This window comes from Silurus aristotelis (genome assembly GCF_946808225.1).
Source record: "Silurus aristotelis genome assembly, chromosome: 23".
Classification (NCBI taxonomy): Eukaryota; Metazoa; Chordata; class Actinopteri; order Siluriformes; family Siluridae; genus Silurus; species Silurus aristotelis.
This window is the reverse complement of record NC_139596.1, coordinates 971,037-993,852: the sequence shown is the minus strand read 5'-3', so window position 1 is coordinate 993,852 and position 22,816 is coordinate 971,037. Positions and strand designations below refer to the sequence as shown.

Genomic DNA, 22,816 nt, shown 5'->3' with positions numbered 1-22,816 from the left:
GAGGTATACTGGTACACACACACACACACACACTGATACAGGGAGGTATACTGGTACACACACACACACACACACTGATACAGGGAGGTATACTGGTACACACACACACACACACACTGATACAGGGAGGTATACTGGTACACACACACACACACACTGATACAGGGAGGTATACTGGTACACACACACACACACACACTGATACAGGGAGGTATACTGGTACACACACACACACACACTGATACAGGGAGGTATACTGGTACACACACACACACACACACACACACACACTGATACAGGGAGGTATACTGGTACACACACACACACACACACACACACACACACACTGATTCAGGGAGGTATACTGGTACACACACACACACACTGATACAGGGAGGTATACTGGTACACACACACACACACTGATACAGGGAGGTATACTGGTACACACACACACACACACTGATACAGGGAGGTATACTGGTACACACACACACACACACTGATACAGGGAGGTATACTGGTACACACACACACACACTGATACAGGGAGGTATACTGGTACACACACACACACACACTGATACAGGGAGGTATACTGGTACACACACACACACACACACTGATACAGGGAGGTATACTGGTACACACACACACACACTGATACAGGGAGGTATACTGGTACACACACACACACACTGATACAGGGAGGTATACTGGTACACACACACACACACACACTGATACAGGGAGGTATACTGGTACACACACACACACACACTGATACAGGGAGGTATACTGGTACACACACACACACACACACACACACACACACACTGATACAGGGAGGTATACTGGTACACACACACACACACTGATACAGGGAGGTATACTGGTACACACACACACACACACTGATACAGGGAGGTATACTGGTACACACACACACACACACACTGATACAGGGAGGTATACTGGTACACACACACACACACACACTGATACAGGGAGGTATACTGGTACACACACACACACACTGATACAGGGAGGTATACTGGTACACACACACACACACTGATACAGGGAGGTATACTGGTACACACACACACACACACTGATACAGGGAGGTATACTGGTACACACACACACACACTGATACAGGGAGGTATACTGGTACACACACACACACACTGATACAGGGAGGTATACTGGTACACACACACACACACACACTGATACAGGGAGGTATACTGGTACACACACACACACACACACACACTGATACAGGGAGGTATACTGGTACACACACACACACACACACTGATACAGGGAGGTATACTGGTACACACACACACACACACACACTGATACAGGGAGGTATACTGGTACACACACACACACACACACTGATACAGGGAGGTATACTGGTACACACACACACACACACTGATACAGGGAGGTATACTGGTACACACACACACACACACTGATACAGGGAGGTATACTGGTACACACACACACACACACTGATACAGGGAGGTATACTGGTACACACACACACACTGATACAGGGAGGTATACTGGTACACACACACACACACTGATACAGGGAGGTATACTGGTACACACACACACACTGATACAGGGAGGTATACTGGTACACACACACACACACTGATACAGGGAGGTATACTGGTACACACACACACACTGATACAGGGAGGTATACTGGTACACACACACACACTGATACAGGGAGGTATACTGGTACACACACACACACTGATACAGGGAGGTATACTGGTACACACACACACACACTGATACAGGGAGGTATACTGGTACACACACACACACACACACTGATACAGGGAGGTATACTGGTACACACACACACACACACACTGATACAGGGAGGTATACTGGTACACACACACACACACACACTGATACAGGGAGGTATACTGGTACACACACACACACACACACTGATACAGGGAGGTATACTGGTACACACACACACAGATACAGGGAGGTATACTGGTACACACACACACTGATACAGGGAGGTATACTGGTACACACACACACTGATACAGGGAGGTATACTGGTACACACACACACACACACTGATACAGGGAGGTATACTGGTACACACACACACACACACTGATACAGGGAGGTATACTGGTACACACACACACACACTGATACAGGGAGGTATACTGGTACACACACACACACACACACTGATACAGGGAGGTATACTGGTACACACACACACACACACTGATACAGGGAGGTATACTGGTACACACACACACACACACTGATACAGGGAGGTATACTGGTACACACACACACACACACTGATACAGGGAGGTATACTGGTACACACACACACACACTGATACAGGGAGGTATACTGGTACACACACACACACTGATACAGGGAGGTATACTGGTACACACACACACACACACTGATACAGGGAGGTATACTGGTACACACACACACACACACTAATACAGGGAGGTATACTGGTACACACACACACACACACTAATACAGGGAGGTATACTGGTACACACACACACACACACACTGATACAGGGAGGTATACTGGTACACACACACACACACACACTGATACAGGGAGGTATACTGGTACACACACACACAGATACAGGGAGGTATACTGGTACACACACACACTGATACAGGGAGGTATACTGGTACACACACACACACACTGATACAGGGAGGTATACTGGTACACACACACACACACACTGATACAGGGAGGTATACTGGTACACACACACACACACTGATACAGGGAGGTATACTGGTACACACACACACTGATACAGGGAGGTATACTGGTACACACACACACACTGATACAGGGAGGTATACTGGTACACACACACACACACACACTGATACAGGGAGGTATACTGGTACACACACACACACACACACTGATACAGGGAGGTATACTGGTACACACACACACACACTGATACAGGGAGGTATACTGGTACACACACACACACACTGATACAGGGAGGTATACTGGTACACACACACACACACACTGATACAGGGAGGTATACTGGTACACACACACACACACTGATACAGGGAGGTATACTGGTACACACACACACACACTGATACAGGGAGGTATACTGGTACACACACACACACACACACTGATACAGGGAGGTATACTGGTACACACACACACACACACTGATACAGGGAGGTATACTGGTACACACACACACACACACTGATACAGGGAGGTATACTGGTACACACACACACACACTGATACAGGGAGGTATACTGGTACACACACACACACACACTGATACAGGGAGGTATACTGGTACACACACACACTGATACAGGGAGGTATACTGGTACACACACACACTGATACAGGGAGGTATACTGGTACACACACACACTGATACAGGGAGGTATACTGGTACACACACACACACACTGATACAGGGAGGTATACTGGTACACACACACACACACACACACTGATACAGGGAGGTATACTGGTACACACACACACACACACACACTGATACAGGGAGGTATACTGGTACACACACACACACACACACTGATACAGGGAGGTATACTGGTACACACACACACACACACACTGATACAGGGAGGTATACTGGTACACACACACACACACACACTGATACAGGGAGGTATACTGGTACACACACACACACACACACTGATACAGGGAGGTATACTGGTACACACACACACACACACACTGATACAGGGAGGTATACTGGTACACACACACACACACACACTGATACAGGGAGGTATACTGGTACACACACACACACACACTGATACAGGGAGGTATACTGGTACACACACACACACACACACTGATACAGGGAGGTATACTGGTACACACACACACACACACTGATACAGGGAGGTATACTGGTACACACACACACACACACACACACACACACACACACACACACACTGATACAGGGAGGTATACTGGTACAAAAACACACTAATACAGGGAGGTATACTGGTACACACACACACACACACACACACACACACACACACACACACTGCTACAGGGAGGTATACTGGTACACACACACACACACACACACACACACACATACACACACTGATACAGGGAGGTATACTGGTACAAACACACACTGATACAGGGAGGTATACTGGTACACACACACACACACACACACACACACACACTGCTACAGGGAGGTATACTGGTACAAACGCACACTGATACAGGGAGGTATACTGGTACACACACACACACACACACACACTGATACAGGGAGGTATACTGGTACAAACACACACTAATACAGGGAGGTATACTGGTACACACACACACATACACACACACACACACACACACACACACACACACACTGATACAGGGAGGTATACTTGTACAAACTCACACTGATACAGGGAGGTATACTGGTACACACACACACACACACACACTGCTACAGGGAGGTATACTGGTACACACACACACACACACACACACACTGCTACAGGGAGGTACACTGGCACACACACACAGGATGTATACAGTATAACACACAACGTTCACATTAATCTTCACTCACATTCACATGTATGTCATTTTACAGACTCCCCCTTCACCACAATGTTCTCAGTTATAGCAGAGAGAAGGTGAGGGTTAGGGGCCTTACTCAGGGGCCCAGCAGTGGCAGCTTGGGTGTGGATGGGGTTTGAACTGACAACATTCTGATCCCCTGCTTTGTCCTATCGGCACTGATTATTTTAAATCTAAAGCACTACATTTCTTCTACACTGGAGCAGGTGCCGCAGAGATGTTCAGCGCGACGCAGACGTCCAAGTCTGAGTTCCTGGATAAAGCTCGTCTGGCACGGGAGGAGAGGAAGGGGCAGAAGGAGAGGGAGCGAGCAGCTACACAGATCCAGGCTCTGGTGCGCAGGTTCATCTGTCGCTGTAGACTGCAGAGAGAAATCAGGTGATCTGCTCCTGCACGCGTCACCTCACACTCGCATGCTTCACGCTGGGGTTTTATTAACCTGATCATGGAATCTCCTTCTCAGGAAAGAGGTGGACGAGTTCTTGACTGCAGCTGAGACAGGAACCGCTAAGAGAAATGCACTGTCCATCTTTAAAATCACCAGGAAGTTGTTATTCATTTTCAACAAAGATGATAAGCTGGTAGGTATCAGGACAGGAGGAGAGTAGCGTATGATCTCTACAGGGCAGGTGGTAACATCTCTGACTCAAGAGCACTGCTGTGAACCTTCTGCTGCTCCTGAGTCAGCAATGTTACACCTGTCAGAGAGTTCATTATGTCCATCACTTACAGTTTATCATAGTTCTGTTCCCTTCATTTTCCCCAAATATCCTCTGGTCAGTCCCTCCTCGTCCCTCCACTGCTCCCCGTTCCTTCCCTCCTCCCCGTCCCTCCACTGCTCCCCCTCCCTCCCCGTCCCGCCCCTGCTCTCCCTCCCCCCTCCCCCCCACTGCTCCCCCTCCCTCCCCGTTCCGCCCCTGCTCCCTTCCCTTCTCCCTGTCCCTCCACTGCTCCCCCTCCATCCCCGTCCCTCCCCTTCTCCCCGTCCCTCCACTGCTCCCCCTCCCTCCCTGTCCCACCCCTCCTCCCCGTCCCGCCCCTGCTCCCCCTCCCCCCTCCCCTCCACTGCTCCCCCTCCCCTCCACTGCTCCCCATCCATCCCAGTTCCTCCCCTCCTCCCCGTCCCTCCACTGATCCCCGTCCCTCCACTGCTCCCAGTCCCTTCCCGTCCCTCCACTGCTCCCCGTCCCTCCACTCCTCACCATCTTTCCCCGTCCACCCACTGCTCCCTGTCCCTCCACTACTCCTCCTCCTTCCCCGTCCCTCCACTGCCCCCCTCCCTCTTTTATATTTCTGTTCGTGATGAATGATGATGAATCTTTTCTTCAACCCCACAGAGGTTTGAGAAACTCTGCAGAATGATCCTGAGCAGCATGGATGCCGAGATGAACGAGCCGAAAGTAGGTAACGGGATCGCGTTTGTAATTTCACACTGTTTCAGTGGCTTATAGATGTGATGAAGTCATGCTGTTTTGTAGGTGTGGTACGCGTCTCTGGCGCTTTCCAAAGACCTGACCATCGTCTGGCTCAAACAGATCAAGGACGTCCTCTGGCTCTCCTGCGAGTTCCTCAAAAAACTCAAGGTATCTATTTTTTTCTTTTTATTTATAACATCTGAGAGGAAAACTGCACTTTCTCTTTTAGAATCAGAGCCATGTCCTGTTTAGACATGGGATGTATTTTATAAAAAAAAAAAAAAAAAAAAAAATAATAATAATAATAATAATAAAATCTTAAAATTGTTAGAAATAAAAAATAGATTTCAAACAATTCATTGTTTTTTTCCATAAAATAGTTGATTTCTGGAGCTATCAGCAAAAATCCAAGAGTGACCCCTAGTGGTGAATCACTGATGCCACATGCTGTTTATTAGGATTTTTTACTTTTTCTTTTTTTGTTCATTTTGGATGTAACTGTTTTTATTTATTCGTAGTGTTTCTTTTTGTTTTAGTCTGAACACATTTTTATGACTCAATACTATTTTTTTGTAATAAAGTTCAGTACTATTTTACATGGATTTATTGATTTATTTATTTTAAATCCAGTTTATAATCAGTATGATCCAACCCCAGCTATCATATCAGTAAAATCCACGATCAGTCGACCTTCAATTAAAAATATTACAGACCTGCTGAACAGTCCTGTCTTTAATAGTTTTATACAAATATTCCTCTGTTTTTAATCTCTCTCTCTCTCTCTCTCTCTCTCTCTCTCTCTCTCTCTCTCTCTCTCTGTCTGTGTGTGTGTGTGTAGCCGGACATCCTGCAGGATAATAAATTAGTGACTCTGTATCTGTCGATGCTCATCACCTTCACCGACACGTCCACTTGGAAAATAGCGCGAGGGAAAGGTTAGTGCTGTGTGTGTGTGTGTGTGTGTGTGCTACACACGTCACTAACTCTTATAAACATGGTGTGATCATGATTTGGATTTGACCTGAATGAAAATTTTATGCAGCGTGTTTGTTAAATGATCTCATGGGCAGAGGTGCGTGTGTGTGTGTGTGTGTGTGTGTGTGTGTGTGTGAATTGTGATGTGATCTGTGTCGTGTGTGTGAAGGTGAAGCTCTGAAGCCTGCATTAAACAGGATCTGTGAGAACATCATGGGTCACCTCAACCAGAAAGGCTTTTACTCTGTTCTGCAGGTAAAGCTTGAGTCCAAATCTCTCTGTGTCTCTCTTACACACACACACACATATATATATATATATATAAATAAAACATGTATAACATTTATGAGTTTAAGCGTGTTTACGCTTCATCATGTTTCTGAACCCCGTGTAGATTTTGTTGACCAACGGTTTGGCGAGATCCAGACCTTCTCTCTCTAAAGGCACCCTCACTGCCATCTTTACACTGTCACTCAGGTTAGTTACCATAGCAACCATGATGTGCTGCCATGGGTTACTTTTATTAAACAAAAAAAAAAGGATTGCTGCAATATGTGTATAATTTGCTTATGGTATTGTGTGTGTGTTTTTATAGACCCGTCTTAGCAGCACATTTCTCTGATAACCTGCTGAGATCTTTCCTCCTCCACATCATGTCTGTCCCTGCCGTCATCTCCCATCTCAACACGCTCACCCCAGACGTACGTATAGCCGCTCATTCCAGACTCACGTACACACGCTCGCTCCAGACCCACGTACACACCCTCGCTCCAGACCCACGTACACACGCTCGCTCCAGACCCACGTACACACGCTCGCTCCAGACTCACGTACACACGCTCGCTCCAGACCCACGTACACACGCTCGCTCCAGACCCACGTACACACGCTCGCTCCAGACCCACGTACACACGCTCGCTCCAGACCCACGTACACACGCTCGCTCCAGACCCACGTACACACGCTCGCTCCAGACCCACGTACACACGCTCGCTCCAGACTCACGTACACACGCTCGCTCCAGACCCACGTACACACGCTCGCTCCAGACCCACGTACACACGCTCGCTCCAGACTCACGTACACACGCTCGCTCCAGACCCACGTACACACGCTCGCTCCAGACTCACGTACACACGCTCGCTCCAGACTCACGTACACACGCTCGCTCCAGACTCACGTACACACGCTCGCTCCAGACCCACGTACACACGCTCGCTCCAGACTCACGTACACACGCTCGCTCCAGACCCACGTACACACGCTCGCTCCAGACTCACGTACACACGCTCGCTCCAGACCCACGTACACACGCTCGCTCCAGACTCACGTACACACGCTCGCTCCAGACCCACGTACACACGCTCGCTCCAGACCCACGTACACACGCTCGCTCCAGACCCACGTACACACGCTCGCTCCAGACTCACGTACACACGCTCGCTCCAGACCCACGTACACACGCTCGCTCCAGACCCACGTACACACGCTCGCGACCCACGTACACACGCTCGCTCCAGACTCACGTACACACGCTCGCTCCAGACCCACGTACACACGCTCGCTCCAGACTCACGTACACACGCTCGCTCCAGACCCACGTACACACGCTCGCTCCAGACCCACGTACACACGCTCGCTCCAGACCCACGTACACACGCTCGCTCCAGACCCACGTACACACGCTCGCTCCAGACCCACGTACACACGCTCGCTCCAGACCCACGTACACACGCTCGCTCCAGACCCACGTACACACGCTCGCTCCAGACCCACGTACACACGCTCGCTCCAGACCCACGTACACACGCTCGCTCCAGACCCACGTACACACGCTCGCTCCAGACCCACGTACACACGCTCGCTCCAGACCCACGTACACACGCTCGCTCCAGACCCACGTACACACGCTCGCTCCAGACCCACGTACACACGCTCGCTCCAGACCCACGTACACACGCTCGCTCCAGACCCACGTACACACGCTCGCTCGTTCCAGATACAGGGTTGGATTAAGTGTATAAAATATGATGTGTGTGTGTGTGTGTGTGTGTGTGTGTGTGTGTGTGTTATGCAGTGTGTGATCACTATACAGACTCATGATCTCATGAGGAAGTTTATCTTGTTCCTGAGTCGAGAAGAGCAGTGTTTAGACATCTGTGTGTGTCTGGAGGGAAGTCACACACTCTGCTTACTGGGTAAGAACAACGACGACAACGGAGGTGTAACATCTGTCTACAATTAGTGTCTCTCACCTGTTAAACACCTGTGTTCCACATCATCCACCATGTTCTAATATATAGTATATATAATATATTGTTACAGGTTCAGAATCCCAAAAACAAGCTGTGTGTGTGTGTGTGTGTGTGTGTGTGTGTGTGTGTGTGTGTGTGTGTGTGTGTGTGTGTGTGTGTGTAGGTAACCTGATCCAGCTGGGTTACCTGAACGTGAAGGTGCTGGAGCAGGAGGCGGGGCACTTTGTGAAAGATCTGACCGACATGTTGTCTTACTGCCAGAGATACGTCTCTCAGAAAAAGTCCAACCTCACACACTGGCACCCGGTGCTGGGCTGGTTCTCTCAGACAGTCGACTACGGGTACACACACACACACACACACACACACACACACACACACACACACACACACTATAATTAACTGTTAAAATGAATCACCAGGACAGTCTGAAACCTAATAATACAGTCACTATATATAAAGATTAGTACATCTATTAGCATCATCACTGTTTTATAATCTATAATTATTTTTATTAGGGCTGTCTGAATTAACTCATTAACACAAATTCATTTAAACGCCAATTATTTTATTAACGTGAGATTAAGGCAGAAAAAAATAAATAAATAAAAAATAATTATCACTATACATTTGTTTTACTGATGCGCCAGGACTCAAATCATCACCAAAATCCACCATGATGCACACATGCACCAATTAACACCGTCCGTGTGGAAACAGATCAAAAGTTCTGATGATTTACGGAATTTAAAACACCATAATTACTTTAAAACGTTTAAAAGAATATTTTGTCTTCATGCTCTATGTTGAGTCCAGTTTCACTAATAATAAACCTAAATTTACAAAAAGCTTTAATAATTGTCCATGCGCATGTTGATTAGGGTATAAACACTTGAAGTATTAATTTATGGTACATTTTAGAACAGATTTAAATGTGGGATAAGGTGTTGAATAATCGTGGGTTTACTCACAACACTTGTGATTTAATCGCGATTAAATATTGTAATCGATTGACAGCCCTAATTTATATTTATTATCTACTTTTATACGGGTAATAATTCCAAAGTGGCTCATCATACACTGTTCCAGTATCACCAATAACATGCGGACGTATATCAGAAGGTTTATAAAGTTTCTAATCCTTAGACAATGTGTTTTTGTTGTATTTGTGGATAAACTCAGGCTGAACGAGTCGATGCCTCTGGTGACCAAGCAGCTGCAGTATCTTTGGGGCGTTCCTGTGATCTGCACTCTCTTCAGTGACGTCCTCAGCAAAAAACTGGAGGTGCAAGAGGCCGCCTCTCTTCCTCCTCAGCCAAGCACAGCTCAGAACAACCTGCCCGTCAAAAGTGGGTACACGGTCTGGTGGACAAACACTGCTGGAATTTGAAATATATTTTTACAGTCGGATGTTTGAGAGCAGAAACGGAATACTGTTAATAATTACATGGCTGTTGTTTTTCTACACGTGTGTTCAATCAATTACAAGCATCAAACAGCCAAACAATAAAATCACCATGTAAAATCACCATATAAATTAGGGCTGTCAATCGATTACAATATTTAATCGCGATTAAATCACAAGTGTTGTGAGTAAACCCATGATTATTCAACACCTTATCCCACATTTAAATCTGTTCTAAAATGTACCATAAATTAATACTTCAAGTGTTTCAACTAAAATAAATCGTGAGTTTTCTCTTGTGCTCCATTCAGATCTGTTCAAACGAGCTTTCCAGAAGTCAGCATCAGTCCGGAACATTCTGAAGCCCGTTGGGGGGAAGAGAGTCGACTCGGCCGAGGTGCAGAAAGTGTGCAGTGTGTGTGTGCTGTATAAGACTGCGCTCACCACGCTCACACAGATCCGCCTGCAGATCCTCACAGGTCACCACACACACACACACACACACACACACACATATTAGAGTCATATTTCAAATTAACATTAGGAATATTCCTAAATAGAGGTCGACCGATTTCTTTTTTTTGTTGATTAATCGGCACCAAGAGTTGATTGCTGGAACTGTTGGCTATCAGCAAAAATCACTCTGATAGTTTTTCCGGGTTGTGTTATACGGTGCGAGAGTGGCCTCTAGAGGCGAATCACTGATCCCACGTGCTGTTTATTTAAATTGCCTTTTTTCAAATTCATTTTGGATGTGTTTTTATTTATTTGAAGGGGTTACATACATTTAAACTGAAACAAAAAGGCTTTTCTTTTCCTCAAAATGTATTAATATAATAAGTATATTTATATTTATTTAATTTATTTTACTGCTTGTAAATAAAAATAAAATTCAGTCCTATTTTATTTAGAGTTACAGTATGTTTGGGTTTACTTTTAATGCAGAATCCGTTTAAAAACTCTCTGCTGATTTTAATTGGTTAATTGATTTATTGGCGAGTACGATTCAACCTACCTACCGGTATCAGTTTACATCCACTATCAGGCAATCTCTTATTCCTAACCACAGTCCTAAACCAATAGTTTGTTTGGGTTTACAGAATCCATTTCAAAAACTCTCGTGTTACATCATGTAACACAATTAAATCTTATAAAAGACACCTTTAATTATAATCCTGAAAGAATCTTTTCAGTTCTACCCACTGATTGTTGACATTTTCTATAAATATCTATAATGTGTGTGTGTGTGTGTGTGTGTGTGTGTGTGTGTGTGCGCGCAGGTCTGACGTATCTGGACGAGTTGCTGCCGAAGCTGTGGGCGTTTATCTGTGAGCTCGGACCTCAGGGAGGACTCAAACTGTTTCTCGAGTGTCTCAATAACGACACAGAGGAGTCCAAACAGCTGCTCGCCATGCTCATGCTCTTCTGTGACTGCTCACGACACCTTATAACGTCAGTCACACACACACACACACACACACACACACACACACACACACACACACACACACACACACAGCATTCTAGATCATTCACGTTTGCAGTTCTGTAACTAACACACATGAGCGTTAATAAACATATTATAACCTGTACACCACAATGTGGTGATTGTGTTAAAATTTGTTTTTGATGATCAGGATCCTGGATGATATTGAGGTTTATGAGGAGCAGATTTCCTTTAAGATGGAGGAGCTGATCACCATCTCTTCCTTCTTAAACACGTTTGTGTATAAAATGGTCTGGGATGGCATTCTGGGTGAGCTTCCATAATCAATAATACAGTTCAGTTCAGGAAGGTGTGTCTGTGCGCGTGTGTGTGTGTGCTGAGGTGTATTTGTGTGTGTGTGTGTGTGTGTGTGTGTGTGTCTATGTGCTGAGATGTACTGTGTGTACTGAGATGTGTGTGTGTGTGTGTGTGTGTGTGTGTGTGTGCAGAGAATGCGAAAGGTGAGAAGCTGGATCTGTTCCACAGTGTACACGGCTGGTTGATGGTGCTGTATGAGAGAGACTGTCGCAGGAGATTCACACCTGATGAACACTGGCTACGCAAGTGAGTCTCACAGCTGTGATCCAGCTGCAGGGTTTATGTGAAGTGCACAACATCCACATGGATCTTCTCTCTGCTTCCCCTCCTTTACTTTCTGACCCTCATGCAGTATGAACACAACCCTGTGATTACACACTAAATAATAATCACAGTTTCATTGGAAGGTGTGTGTGTGTGTGTGTGTGTGTGTGTGTGTGTGTGTGTGTGTGTGTGTGTGTGTGTGTGTGTGTTACAGGGACCTGAAGCCTAGTCTGCTGTTCCAGGAGCTGGATAAAGGCAAGAAGAGAGCTCAGCTGCTGCTGCAGTACATCCCTCACGTCATTCCACACAAAAACGTCAGTTTCACCTTCATTACACTGAATCCCTCAACACCAAATACACCACAGGATTTTACTGATGGTCCTGTAAACTGCCCAAATCTTCTTCATTTCTGTCCTGTGCTTCTCCACTCAACACTTTTTATCCAATCAGAGAGTCCTGCTGTTCCGGAACATTGTCACCAAGGAAAAGGAGATGCTGGGATTGGTAGAGACAAGCTCCGCCTCCCCGCACGTGACTCACATTACCATTAGACGATCTCGTATGCTGGAGGTGTGTGTGTGTGTGTGTGTGTGTGTGTGTGTGTGTGTGTGTGTGTGTGTGTGTGTGTGTGTGTGTGTGTGTGTGTGTGGTTACTCCTTTAATTCTATAAAATTATAATTATACAAATTTACAACAATACAGATACATATATTTTAATTTCTCTCTCTCTCTCTCTCTCTCTCTCTCTCTCTCTCTCTCTCTCTCTCTCTCTGCAGGATGGATATGATCAGTTGCGTAGGCTGCCTGTGAACGCTATTAAAGGTGTGATCCGTGTGAAGTTTGTGAATGATCTGGGGGTTGATGAGGCTGGAATTGATCAAGATGGAGTGTTTAAGGAGTTTCTGGAGGAGATCATTAAGAAGGTCTTCAACCCTGCACTTAACTTGTTTAAGGTGTGTAATAATCTGAACTAAAGTAGTAGATTTTTTTTAATAATTTACAGTCTAAACGTTTTTAGAGAAACCGGTGATATACGGGTTTATAATCACTTTCACACCAAACATTTCATTCATTTCTCTCCTCCACAATATCTGGTTAATGAGCTGTTCTTCTCAGGCAGGTCTGTAATCAGCCCTTTTTTCTCCCCCACACAGACGACCAGTGGGAACGAGCGTCTGTACCCCTCCCCCACCTCCTGCCTCCATGAGAACCACCTGCAGCTGTTTGAGTTTGTGGGGAAGATGCTGGGTAAGGCCCTGTACGAGGGCATCGTGGTGGACGTTCCCTTCGCCTCGTTCTTCCTGAGTCATGTGCTCGGGCATCATCACAGCTCCTTCTACAGCTCCATCGACGAGCTGCCATCACTCGACTCCGAGTTCTACAAGAACCTCACCTCCATTAAGGTGTGTTAGAGCAGTAATCATTATTTATAACTGTTGTGAAAGTTTTCATTTCGATCCTGTGAGAGATGCTAAAAGTTACTCATTAACACTTATGGGGTGTGTGTGTGTGTGTGTGTGTGTGTGTGGTTGATCTGCAGCGTTACGATGGAGATGTCAGTGATTTGGGGTTGACGTTGTCGTATGATGAGGACGTGATGGGGCAGGTGATCAAAACCACCATTCTCTCTTTTTCTTTCCTCTTTTTCTGATGATTTCTGTTCATTTTTATACACGTTTGTTTTTCTCTCTCAACAGTTAGTGTGTCACGAGTTGATTCCAGGTGGAAAGACCATTTCTGTGACTAATGAAAACAAGTAAGTCCAGTACACCTCCTCCTCCCCCTCCCCCTCCTTCTTCTTCTTCTGGCTGCTCCCATTAGGGGTCACCACAGCAGATCATCCTTCTTCATATCACTCTTTCCTCTGCATCTGCCTCTTTTCATCCAATAATCATTTTCTTACTTGCTTTGAAGTGATAATGTGCTGATAATTATTCATTTTAAAAACATGACCTGATAAAATGTATTGGTATCTCCTTCATTTCTCGCTCTCGCTCTCTCTCCCTCTCTCTCTCTCCCTCTCCCCCCAGGATCAGCTACATCCACCTGATGGCACATTTCCGGATGCACACACAGATAAAGGAGCAGACAGGAGCGTTTATCCGTGGTTTCCGCAGCATCATCAACCCCGAGTGGTTGCACATGTTCTCCACCCCTGAGGTGCAGAGGCTCATCTCCGGGGACAACGCAGAGATCGATCTGGATGACCTGAAGTGCGTTCAGTCTTTTATTTCTCTTTAGTGTGTGTGTGTGTGTATTAGGCATGTTGTGTAACACGCTGTTCATCAGGGAGCGTCAGACGTACAGTGTTGAAGAACAGTGTTCCTATAGAGTTCTTTAAATGAGGCTGGAGTTCCAGCAGAGATCTCGATAGTTAAACTTCTCCTCCTCTTGGTCCTGTAGAAAGCACACTGTGTACTACGGCGGCTTCCACAGCAGTCACAGGGTGATCATCTGGCTGTGGGACATCCTGTCCAATGATTTCACTCCTGACGAGAGGGCCATGTTCCTCAAGGTGACGCATCACAACACGCTTTTACACATACCCACACATTAGATCCCTGAGAATCAGCGTTTTAAACCTTCTCCTCCAAAAGTATTGGAACAGCAAACCGATTTATTTTTTACAACCTTTAATTATTTATCCAAGTAATGAACACCTGGGCAACAGGAAACACCTTTCAGTCACATGTTCCTGTATGTTTATCTTGTGAAAAAATGGGTTATGAAACATGACTTCATGTAAATATTAGGAAACGAAAGCTGATATTCTGACCATCTCCTATTTATCTTTTGATCTCAATCTCAGATGTGTAAAATATTGATTGATTATGATTTGTGTAAAATGATGTATCAAGCAGGATTCAGGTAAATAAGATGTTTGAGTAAACCAGACTCTGATTTTCTCCTGATTTATGTGTCTGTTAGTTCGTCACGAGCTGTTCCAGACCTCCTCTGTTGGGTTTCGCCTATCTCAAACCTCCTTTCTCCATCCGCTGTGTGGAAGTGTCTGATGACCAGGTAAGAGGAACTCCACACACACACACACACACTCACACACTCACACACTCACACACACTCTCATTTGGAATGATGCATCCTATCATTTTATGTGTGTGTGTGTGTGTGTGTTCAGGACACTGGGGACACTCTGGGCAGCGTGCTCCGTGGGTTCTTCACCATACGCAAGAAAGAGCCGGGCGGCCGCCTTCCCACCTCCTCCACCTGCTTCAACCTGCTAAAACTGCCCAACTACAGCAAAAAGAGCATCCTTCGAGACAAACTACGCTACGCCATCAGCATGAACACGGGCTTCGAGCTCTCGTAACCCACACCTCAACATAAATCAGAAATAAAATGCAGCATTGATGGGAAATAAAACCTCAGAAAGAAATCAAGCGTCGATGTGCATGTTGATGAGCGAGAACTGAACCGCAGCAGAACGTGGGCATCACACACTGAACGAAAATGTTTCGACCTCTATCCTACTCAGCATCAGAAGCCAAAGGATCTCCACAGGCCTTATTCACCTCATCCCTGAGCGAGAAACTCAATCCCACCCATCGTATTCCTGCTCACACTGCAGTTTTAATGTCTCAGTCTCTTTTTAGTCGTTTCTTCTCATGAGAAACTGGGACGGAGCCCCTCAGAGCAGTCGCAGTGCAGCACGACCGAGGAGTTTCTCAGGCTTCCAGACGGAGACGTGGACTTGCCTCTCGCTCGCTGTCTGCGACGGAAAGCAATACGGATGCAACACAAAGCCATGAAACACACCACAAGGAAGAGGGACAAGGTTTCCTGAGGATTCCTGGAGACTTCAGCGTGGAGTTCTTCACAGTCTGGATCACTGCTGCTGGTGTGAAAGATGTAGGAATGTTTTTTTTCTTTGTGTAATAAACACTACAGGAGGAGAGCGAGGGCGTATTTAAGTGACTTTTTGCACATCGTTAGAACAGGCTGCCTCTGTGAGAGTATATTCAAATATTCACTTTCTTTTTTTCGCTTAACAGATTTTATAGTTACTGAATTAACAAACAGGAAACGACCCGAACTATCGTCGAATTTACAGAATATTCCAGCAGCAGCATGAAGCTAAACTAGATGAAGTCTGTAGAACACACAAGTGGAGCTCGAGGTGTCTGTAGTGTTCTGTCACGGTTTAAACAGTATGATCACGTGACTGTATTTTACCTTCTTAGTTTTCTCTTCATTCAGGTTACGGTTTCTCTCGTCTCTTTTTGTTACGTTATTTTAACATTGGCTCCACGCCGTCGTGTGTGTTTCCGACTGTAAACTGAACCACAGCCGAGCGCGGATGCTGGAAGCTGGAATCCCATCTGAAGGTGCTTTTCCTCCGTGTGAAAACAGTAACGATGTTTGAGTGTTACACTGGAAACAAGCCATATGAAGGAGATGAGCGAGTGTTAAACCAGCTCCTGGATCACTACACACCCGACTGTAACGGACTGAAGTTCTCCTGCATGATGTCACTGGATACTTCAAAACTGTGGTCCTGATACACAAATGAAAAATGAGGGCATTCTCTTTTTTCTTTTCTTTTTTAGAGTTTAAAAAGCAACTAAATGATGGATTAGACATGTAACCCAGGGGCTCAGTATCCAGGTATTAGTGCATGAGCGTGTTTAAGAGCTGATCACGTGTGTTTTATAAACCGATCAAAAGATCAACAGCTCGTTTGCAGACATGTAAGATTTTGTATGCAATGCTTGAAACTGTGTGTGTGTGTGTGTGTGTGTGTGTGTGTGTGTGTGTGTGTGTGTGTGTGTGTACATCAGATATTCCTGCAGAGCTTCTTCATCTCTACTGTACATTTTCCTGCATATTCTATCCTTTTATTCACTTTCATTAGTGTCTGTTATTCAGGCTGAGCTTCTGGAGGAGACATTCTCACGTCTAACACACCACTCCAGTGTCCAGGTTTGGGAATCACTGCTGCTCGTCTTAATCACGCACTCTTTCTGATCCACTTCATGCTTGTGCAAATTTCATAATCCTGTCACATGATCGTGAACCGAACGAGTTGAACACAAGGGCTTTGATCTGCAAATTCATTCAGATGGACTGGTGTGTACCAGGGTTTCATACAGTGTGTGTGTGTGTGTGTGTGTGTGTGTGTGTGTGTGTGTGTGTGTGTGTGTGTGTGTGTGTGTGTGTGTGTGTGTGTGTGTGTGTGTGTGTGTGTGTGTGTGTGTGTGTGTGTGTGTGTGTGTGTGTGTGTGTTCGTTCTCCAGGTTGTAGAACTGAACATTAATACAAAACTAACTTTAAAGGATGAGTGTAAAAACTGAAGGTTACAGACTGAGACTCCAGTCTTTATTGATGTCATAAAATCACTTTAACTCTTCATCCCTGTTTCTGTGTCTGAGGATGATTTTGATTCTGGATCCACTACAGAAACACACAGTCGTTATGGGAATGCGAAAGTTTCATCGTAAACGTCTGTAAAATGTAAACTTCAGTCGTTTCCACACCTGAATATTCTACAATTTTCACTAAACCTGTGTGTGTGTGTGTGTGTGTGTGTGTGTGTGTGTGTGTGTGTGTGTGTGTGTGTAGTTTTTCCACCAGGTTCTTTTACACCGCAGCACTGTTGAAGTCTGGATTGTGATTTTCTCGTGTGTTTTTTTTTCACTCTGACACTAATGCAGCTGCGTACACGCAGGTTTAGATGAATGCACTTGGTGTAATACAATATTGTTTCTCTAGTAACAGATCTTTAGAGGTCTCGTAACATTCAGTCAGATTTCTGCCAGGGGACGACAGAAGAGTCTGCACTTTCTGGTTTCCAGAGAAAGAATACGAGGCTGGATAGCTGCTAGAACATAAGTGAGAACAGGAACTAACCTGTTTTATTGACATTCCACAACATTGCATGTAACCATCACTGGGTAGAATCTGATGTCATTTATTTCCAAATTAAAAATGGACACCCAAATACTTCATGTGATTTTAGAGGACATGGATTTTAAGTGACATCATGGCATTTATTAAGTAAACTTTTCACCTGTATCAAAATATGATGAAAATACAGGAATATGTGCATCACTTTCATCTTTGTATGTTTCCAGTTTCTCCTCTTGTTAGCAATAAAACCACTCTTATGTGCTTGAGCAGGATTCATCTTTACTAGAGTATCTACCCCATTCTTCTGATAAGATCAGGTCCTTCCAGTCCATACTGGTAAGAAAGAACCATATTCTGTGTACAAATCGGTGTACAAAAAAAATTATTATAAACAATCCAGAACAAGTCGCTGTTTGATGATGTCATTCGGGTGTGTGCAGCAGATCATCATCATCATCATCATCATCAGTGAGTGGTGTGTGACTGATCTGGGTTTGGGTGCTTGTTTGATTTGAACAGTTTAAATCAGATAAAACTTCAACCATGAAAAATCTACACAACGTAAACACGATCTCAGTGTTGATTTTGTTTTAGAGCTCAGAGCTCAGCTTGGTCACATCTACAGGATGCAGCGTATATTCAAACTCAACGTTAAAGCGCCCTCTAGTGTTGGTGTTAAAAAAATCACACCGCATCGTTTAATTACGTTATGTAATTATGTGAGCACGAGCGCTCTTTCCACATGCACATTCCTCTGTTCTGCCCAGTAACTGATGACGAGAAAAATCCTGGATCCTGATTGGTCAGAAAGGCTGATTATTATAATTAATGATCTTAACGAACTTCCTCAGTGTCTCTCAGTGTTGGACTCGTGAAAGATGAACATTTTTACTCGTTTTTTTTATTATATTTCTTTTTTAGACAAGTCCTACATGTGTGTTTTTTTTTTTAATATAAAAGCTTTTTACCTTTTATCACTTTTTATTTGAGTTTTCTTCACCAGGTGAGCTCTGAGTCTGTATAGTGACGCAAGGACGCTGTACTTAACGTTAATATGTTTGTAATGAGGTGTAAAGTTTGTGCTACTTTACATTCCATTTTACATGAAGATGTAGTAAAGTTTAGGTTTGACATAATGAAATATTAGTTTTAATCATTTAAAAAAGTCATAAATTGTGTGCAAAAGTGGTGTAATGCAGCCCATTTGAATTTTCTAGCTAATTAGCTCAGTAGTTAATAATGTCCACTTATAAAAGTTCAGAAATTCAGTAAGATGTGTTTTTATAGGTGTATTTATTTTACAAACATTTCAGAAAACCACAGAGAGTTTCTAATAGTCTTCTCTGTCTATTAATTCAGTCAGAGCTTTTTATTTTTTATCAGATTTAGCATTTCATGTATACTATGTGGGATAATAATCTTAAAACAGTCAGTTATATTAGGACACAATTCTGTTACAGAAGAAACCCACAAATGACATAAAGATTAAGATGAGATTTCTTTTCAGTCTGTAGAAAAGTCATTGTGGATGTAGGAAGTGTTTTGTGGTGACTGGAATATTACAGGATATGTGTAGGTATTGATTACTGCCTCAACACACACACACACACACACACACACACACACACACATGGACTAATAAATTTAGTTTTTTTTACTGTTGAAGAAAATCTAATCCAGCATGTGGGATTAAATATATCACTTCATTAAGAATTGTTATTTAATTGTAATACAGTTTAAATGAATTAGTTTTAGCATTTCATCTATAAACTGTTGTTCTGTTCTTTATCTCTGATGAAATCTGATCTCTGTTCTGTCAGCACACTGAAAGGAAGGAGAAGTCTGATAAAGAGGACTTTGCCGTACACTCGTTTCAGTTTTCCGATTGTTTCTTGCTATAAGCAGCGAAATCAGTCCCAATAGCTGCTAATAAAAAAAAAAAAACCGTCTTCGCAAAAAGACTCTTTATTCTCATTATGTAACAAAAGAGGTTTGTGTATGAGGCAGTTGTATGTGCCCCTATTGATGAAGAATGTTATTAACGTAACTGAATTCAGTAAATATCGTAACCAATGTCATACGTTTATCAAAACGACATAAATGTATGCGTTCTCCTGTCAGATTTCTCCATCTTCCCTGTTGTCTGATTGAATAGTGGATCTGTGGTTACACACTGCAGGCATGTGAGGATTTTTTATTTTCTTTTTGTTCATGAAACAAAGCAAAAAACCATTAAGCTTTTAGTTCATGTTTTACCACTGCAACCAAAACTAAATCTATTTTCTAATAGAAAAAAATTCGATTGTAAGCTTCAGTTCGAGCTCTTCTGTTTCAGGTGCATGTTTTTATATAAAATAATATAATATGTATTTAGTTTCCTGTTTCAATTTGAAACAAAAAACAGGATATTCTGACCCCACGTGACCTCTCTGATCAAAGCAAAACGACTTCTTGGAAACCATGTGCCTTTTATTATATTCAATAAACAGATAACGGTAAGTTGCTTAGTTACAGCTGGTAAGGATTTGATTTTATTATACCTTAAAATAGTTGTTAATATAAAATATGAACAATTATGTGTGAAACTTGTATAACTCTATTTTATACTTTTTGATGTTTAGTTTAAAGGTTTTACAGCAATGCAGTAACAGTACAAAGAATAAAAGCTGATAAAAGAAATGAAAGTGAAACTGTAAACTGAATACAGTGATAAAGCACATCGAGTAAAAGGGTGTGTGCAGAATAAATACTTCTGTGTGCAGTATAAATACTTCAGTCTACTGAGACACACTGCTATTCTACAGCACAACAGATCAGGTGAGATGATTCACTTTTATATAATGCACCCGTTTTCTGTTTCTCTTACTATTTCACATCAATGCTGCTAAACTGATATGTATTGCTGTGTATATATGCAGTTAATATTAGAAGGTCAGAATTTACCCCTACAATACCCTAAAAAGGTTATTCTTTTTTTTAGTTTTTTATTTCAGTGGGGGTTTTTTTTGTAAGACTTTCAAAAAATCCTCATATCAAATACAAAAGTGAGCATCTTTATTTATGTATTTATTTTCATTCATGATTTATTTTTCATCACAAAACAAATCAACATCTTTTTTTTTCACACACACACACACACACACACACACACACATACATGTCTTAAAGGGAGTTTTAAGAGCATAGACTGAAGAAGGCAGTCTATTTAACCTTAATGAAGTGTGTTGTTGAGGTTTGGCTGTTTGTGGATGCTCTCTAGCAGCTCTTAGCAGCTCTCCAACACACCCACATCTATTTTCTTTTCAGTTCTGACCGTCTTTTACTTGTGTAAATAATAATAATCCATTTTCCAGGTGAATCTGTGAGTGATGATGAGATAAAAATGGATTCCTCCGAGGAAAGAGACGCTTCACCTGAACAGCGTGTTAAACATGTAATTTATATTTAATTCAGTTTTTTTTTTTCACTTCAGGAGGAAATAATGTTTAGTTCTTTTAATGTTATTCATTTTTTTTTCCAGAATCATTCTGAATTGAGATCAGAGGCTGTGCAGAATGCTGACACACTTTGCACTTCACGAGGTAATAAGAATAAAACTACAGTTTGCTTTAGTGGAATGATAAAGAATTCCTTTGCTAATCGTAAAACACTGTAATCTTTTCAAATATCTGGTTTAGGTCCAGCAGGGCAGCAGCACCCAGAAACCCCTAACAAGGGAACAGAGGTGAGTGGAGCTCAGAAAGTCAAATTACACTTTACTTACTATGTCTAATGTGTACATTCTCCTGGACACTTATGTTTCATTCTTCTAACTTGGATAACAAGGTGAGAGCCGAGGCTACATCAGGGTCAAGAGGAGAAACATCACATGACAGACAGGAACACAGAACACTGACAGGTACAAGACTGAATGCCTCTTATTTAGTTTAGTATTTATTATCATTTAGTATTTAGTTTATGGAAGCAAAAATGAGATTGTGTACTGTTTATACTTTTGAAAGCGCTGCATTAATTGAACCTATTCTTAATGAACTGGTTTGTGCAGCATTAAGCTGCATTGACCAGGATTATTTGTTGATTTCTCTTCTAATGCCTGAAACCATGCGTAATTTCTCCCATGATTTAGCATGTGGTT

At 43.5% G+C, this 22,816-nt stretch overlaps 2 protein-coding genes across 3 annotated transcripts in view; both read left to right on the top strand.

Annotated features, from left to right (window-relative positions):
* ube3b (ubiquitin protein ligase E3B) overlaps positions 1-18,947 on the top strand; it is a 27,723-nt gene extending 8,776 nt beyond the window's left edge. Inside the window, exons 2-27 of one of the 2 annotated variants that reach the window (XM_083527197.1) lie at positions 4,905-5,076; positions 5,162-5,279; positions 6,036-6,098; positions 6,177-6,281; positions 6,952-7,048; positions 7,258-7,343; positions 7,483-7,565; positions 7,684-7,789; positions 9,166-9,286; positions 9,507-9,684; positions 10,526-10,692; positions 11,060-11,227; positions 12,029-12,200; positions 12,386-12,504; positions 12,684-12,798; positions 13,031-13,130; positions 13,267-13,386; positions 13,593-13,769; positions 13,971-14,219; positions 14,357-14,422; positions 14,514-14,572; positions 14,847-15,029; positions 15,220-15,331; positions 15,745-15,837; positions 15,953-18,347; positions 18,394-18,947. In XM_083527197.1, coding sequence (XP_083383323.1) covers positions 4,905-5,076; positions 5,162-5,279; positions 6,036-6,098; positions 6,177-6,281; positions 6,952-7,048; positions 7,258-7,343; positions 7,483-7,565; positions 7,684-7,789; positions 9,166-9,286; positions 9,507-9,684; positions 10,526-10,692; positions 11,060-11,227; positions 12,029-12,200; positions 12,386-12,504; positions 12,684-12,798; positions 13,031-13,130; positions 13,267-13,386; positions 13,593-13,769; positions 13,971-14,219; positions 14,357-14,422; positions 14,514-14,572; positions 14,847-15,029; positions 15,220-15,331; positions 15,745-15,837; positions 15,953-16,144 — 3,221 coding nt within the window. In that variant the 3' untranslated portion in view covers positions 16,145-18,347; positions 18,394-18,947. Of the gene's footprint in view, positions 1-4,904; positions 5,077-5,161; positions 5,280-6,035; positions 6,099-6,176; positions 6,282-6,951; positions 7,049-7,257; positions 7,344-7,482; positions 7,566-7,683; positions 7,790-9,165; positions 9,287-9,506; positions 9,685-10,525; positions 10,693-11,059; positions 11,228-12,028; positions 12,201-12,385; positions 12,505-12,683; positions 12,799-13,030; positions 13,131-13,266; positions 13,387-13,592; positions 13,770-13,970; positions 14,220-14,356; positions 14,423-14,513; positions 14,573-14,846; positions 15,030-15,219; positions 15,332-15,744; positions 15,838-15,952; positions 18,362-18,393 lie in introns of both variants that reach the window. The other variant, XM_083527198.1, reaches the window with a different exon arrangement.
* Positions 18,948-21,302: 2,355 nt separating this feature from the next.
* LOC310718628 (E3 ubiquitin-protein ligase rnf213-alpha-like) overlaps positions 21,303-22,816 on the top strand; it is a gene marked incomplete at its 3' end in the record, with an annotated part of 39,585 nt that continues 38,071 nt past the window's right edge. The window contains exons 1-5 of the mRNA XM_083527540.1: positions 21,303-21,498; positions 22,035-22,114; positions 22,202-22,262; positions 22,359-22,405; positions 22,507-22,579. Of these exons, the coding sequence (XP_083383666.1) occupies positions 22,064-22,114; positions 22,202-22,262; positions 22,359-22,405; positions 22,507-22,579 (232 nt within the window). The 5' untranslated portion in view covers positions 21,303-21,498; positions 22,035-22,063. The remainder of the gene's footprint in view (positions 21,499-22,034; positions 22,115-22,201; positions 22,263-22,358; positions 22,406-22,506; positions 22,580-22,816) is intronic.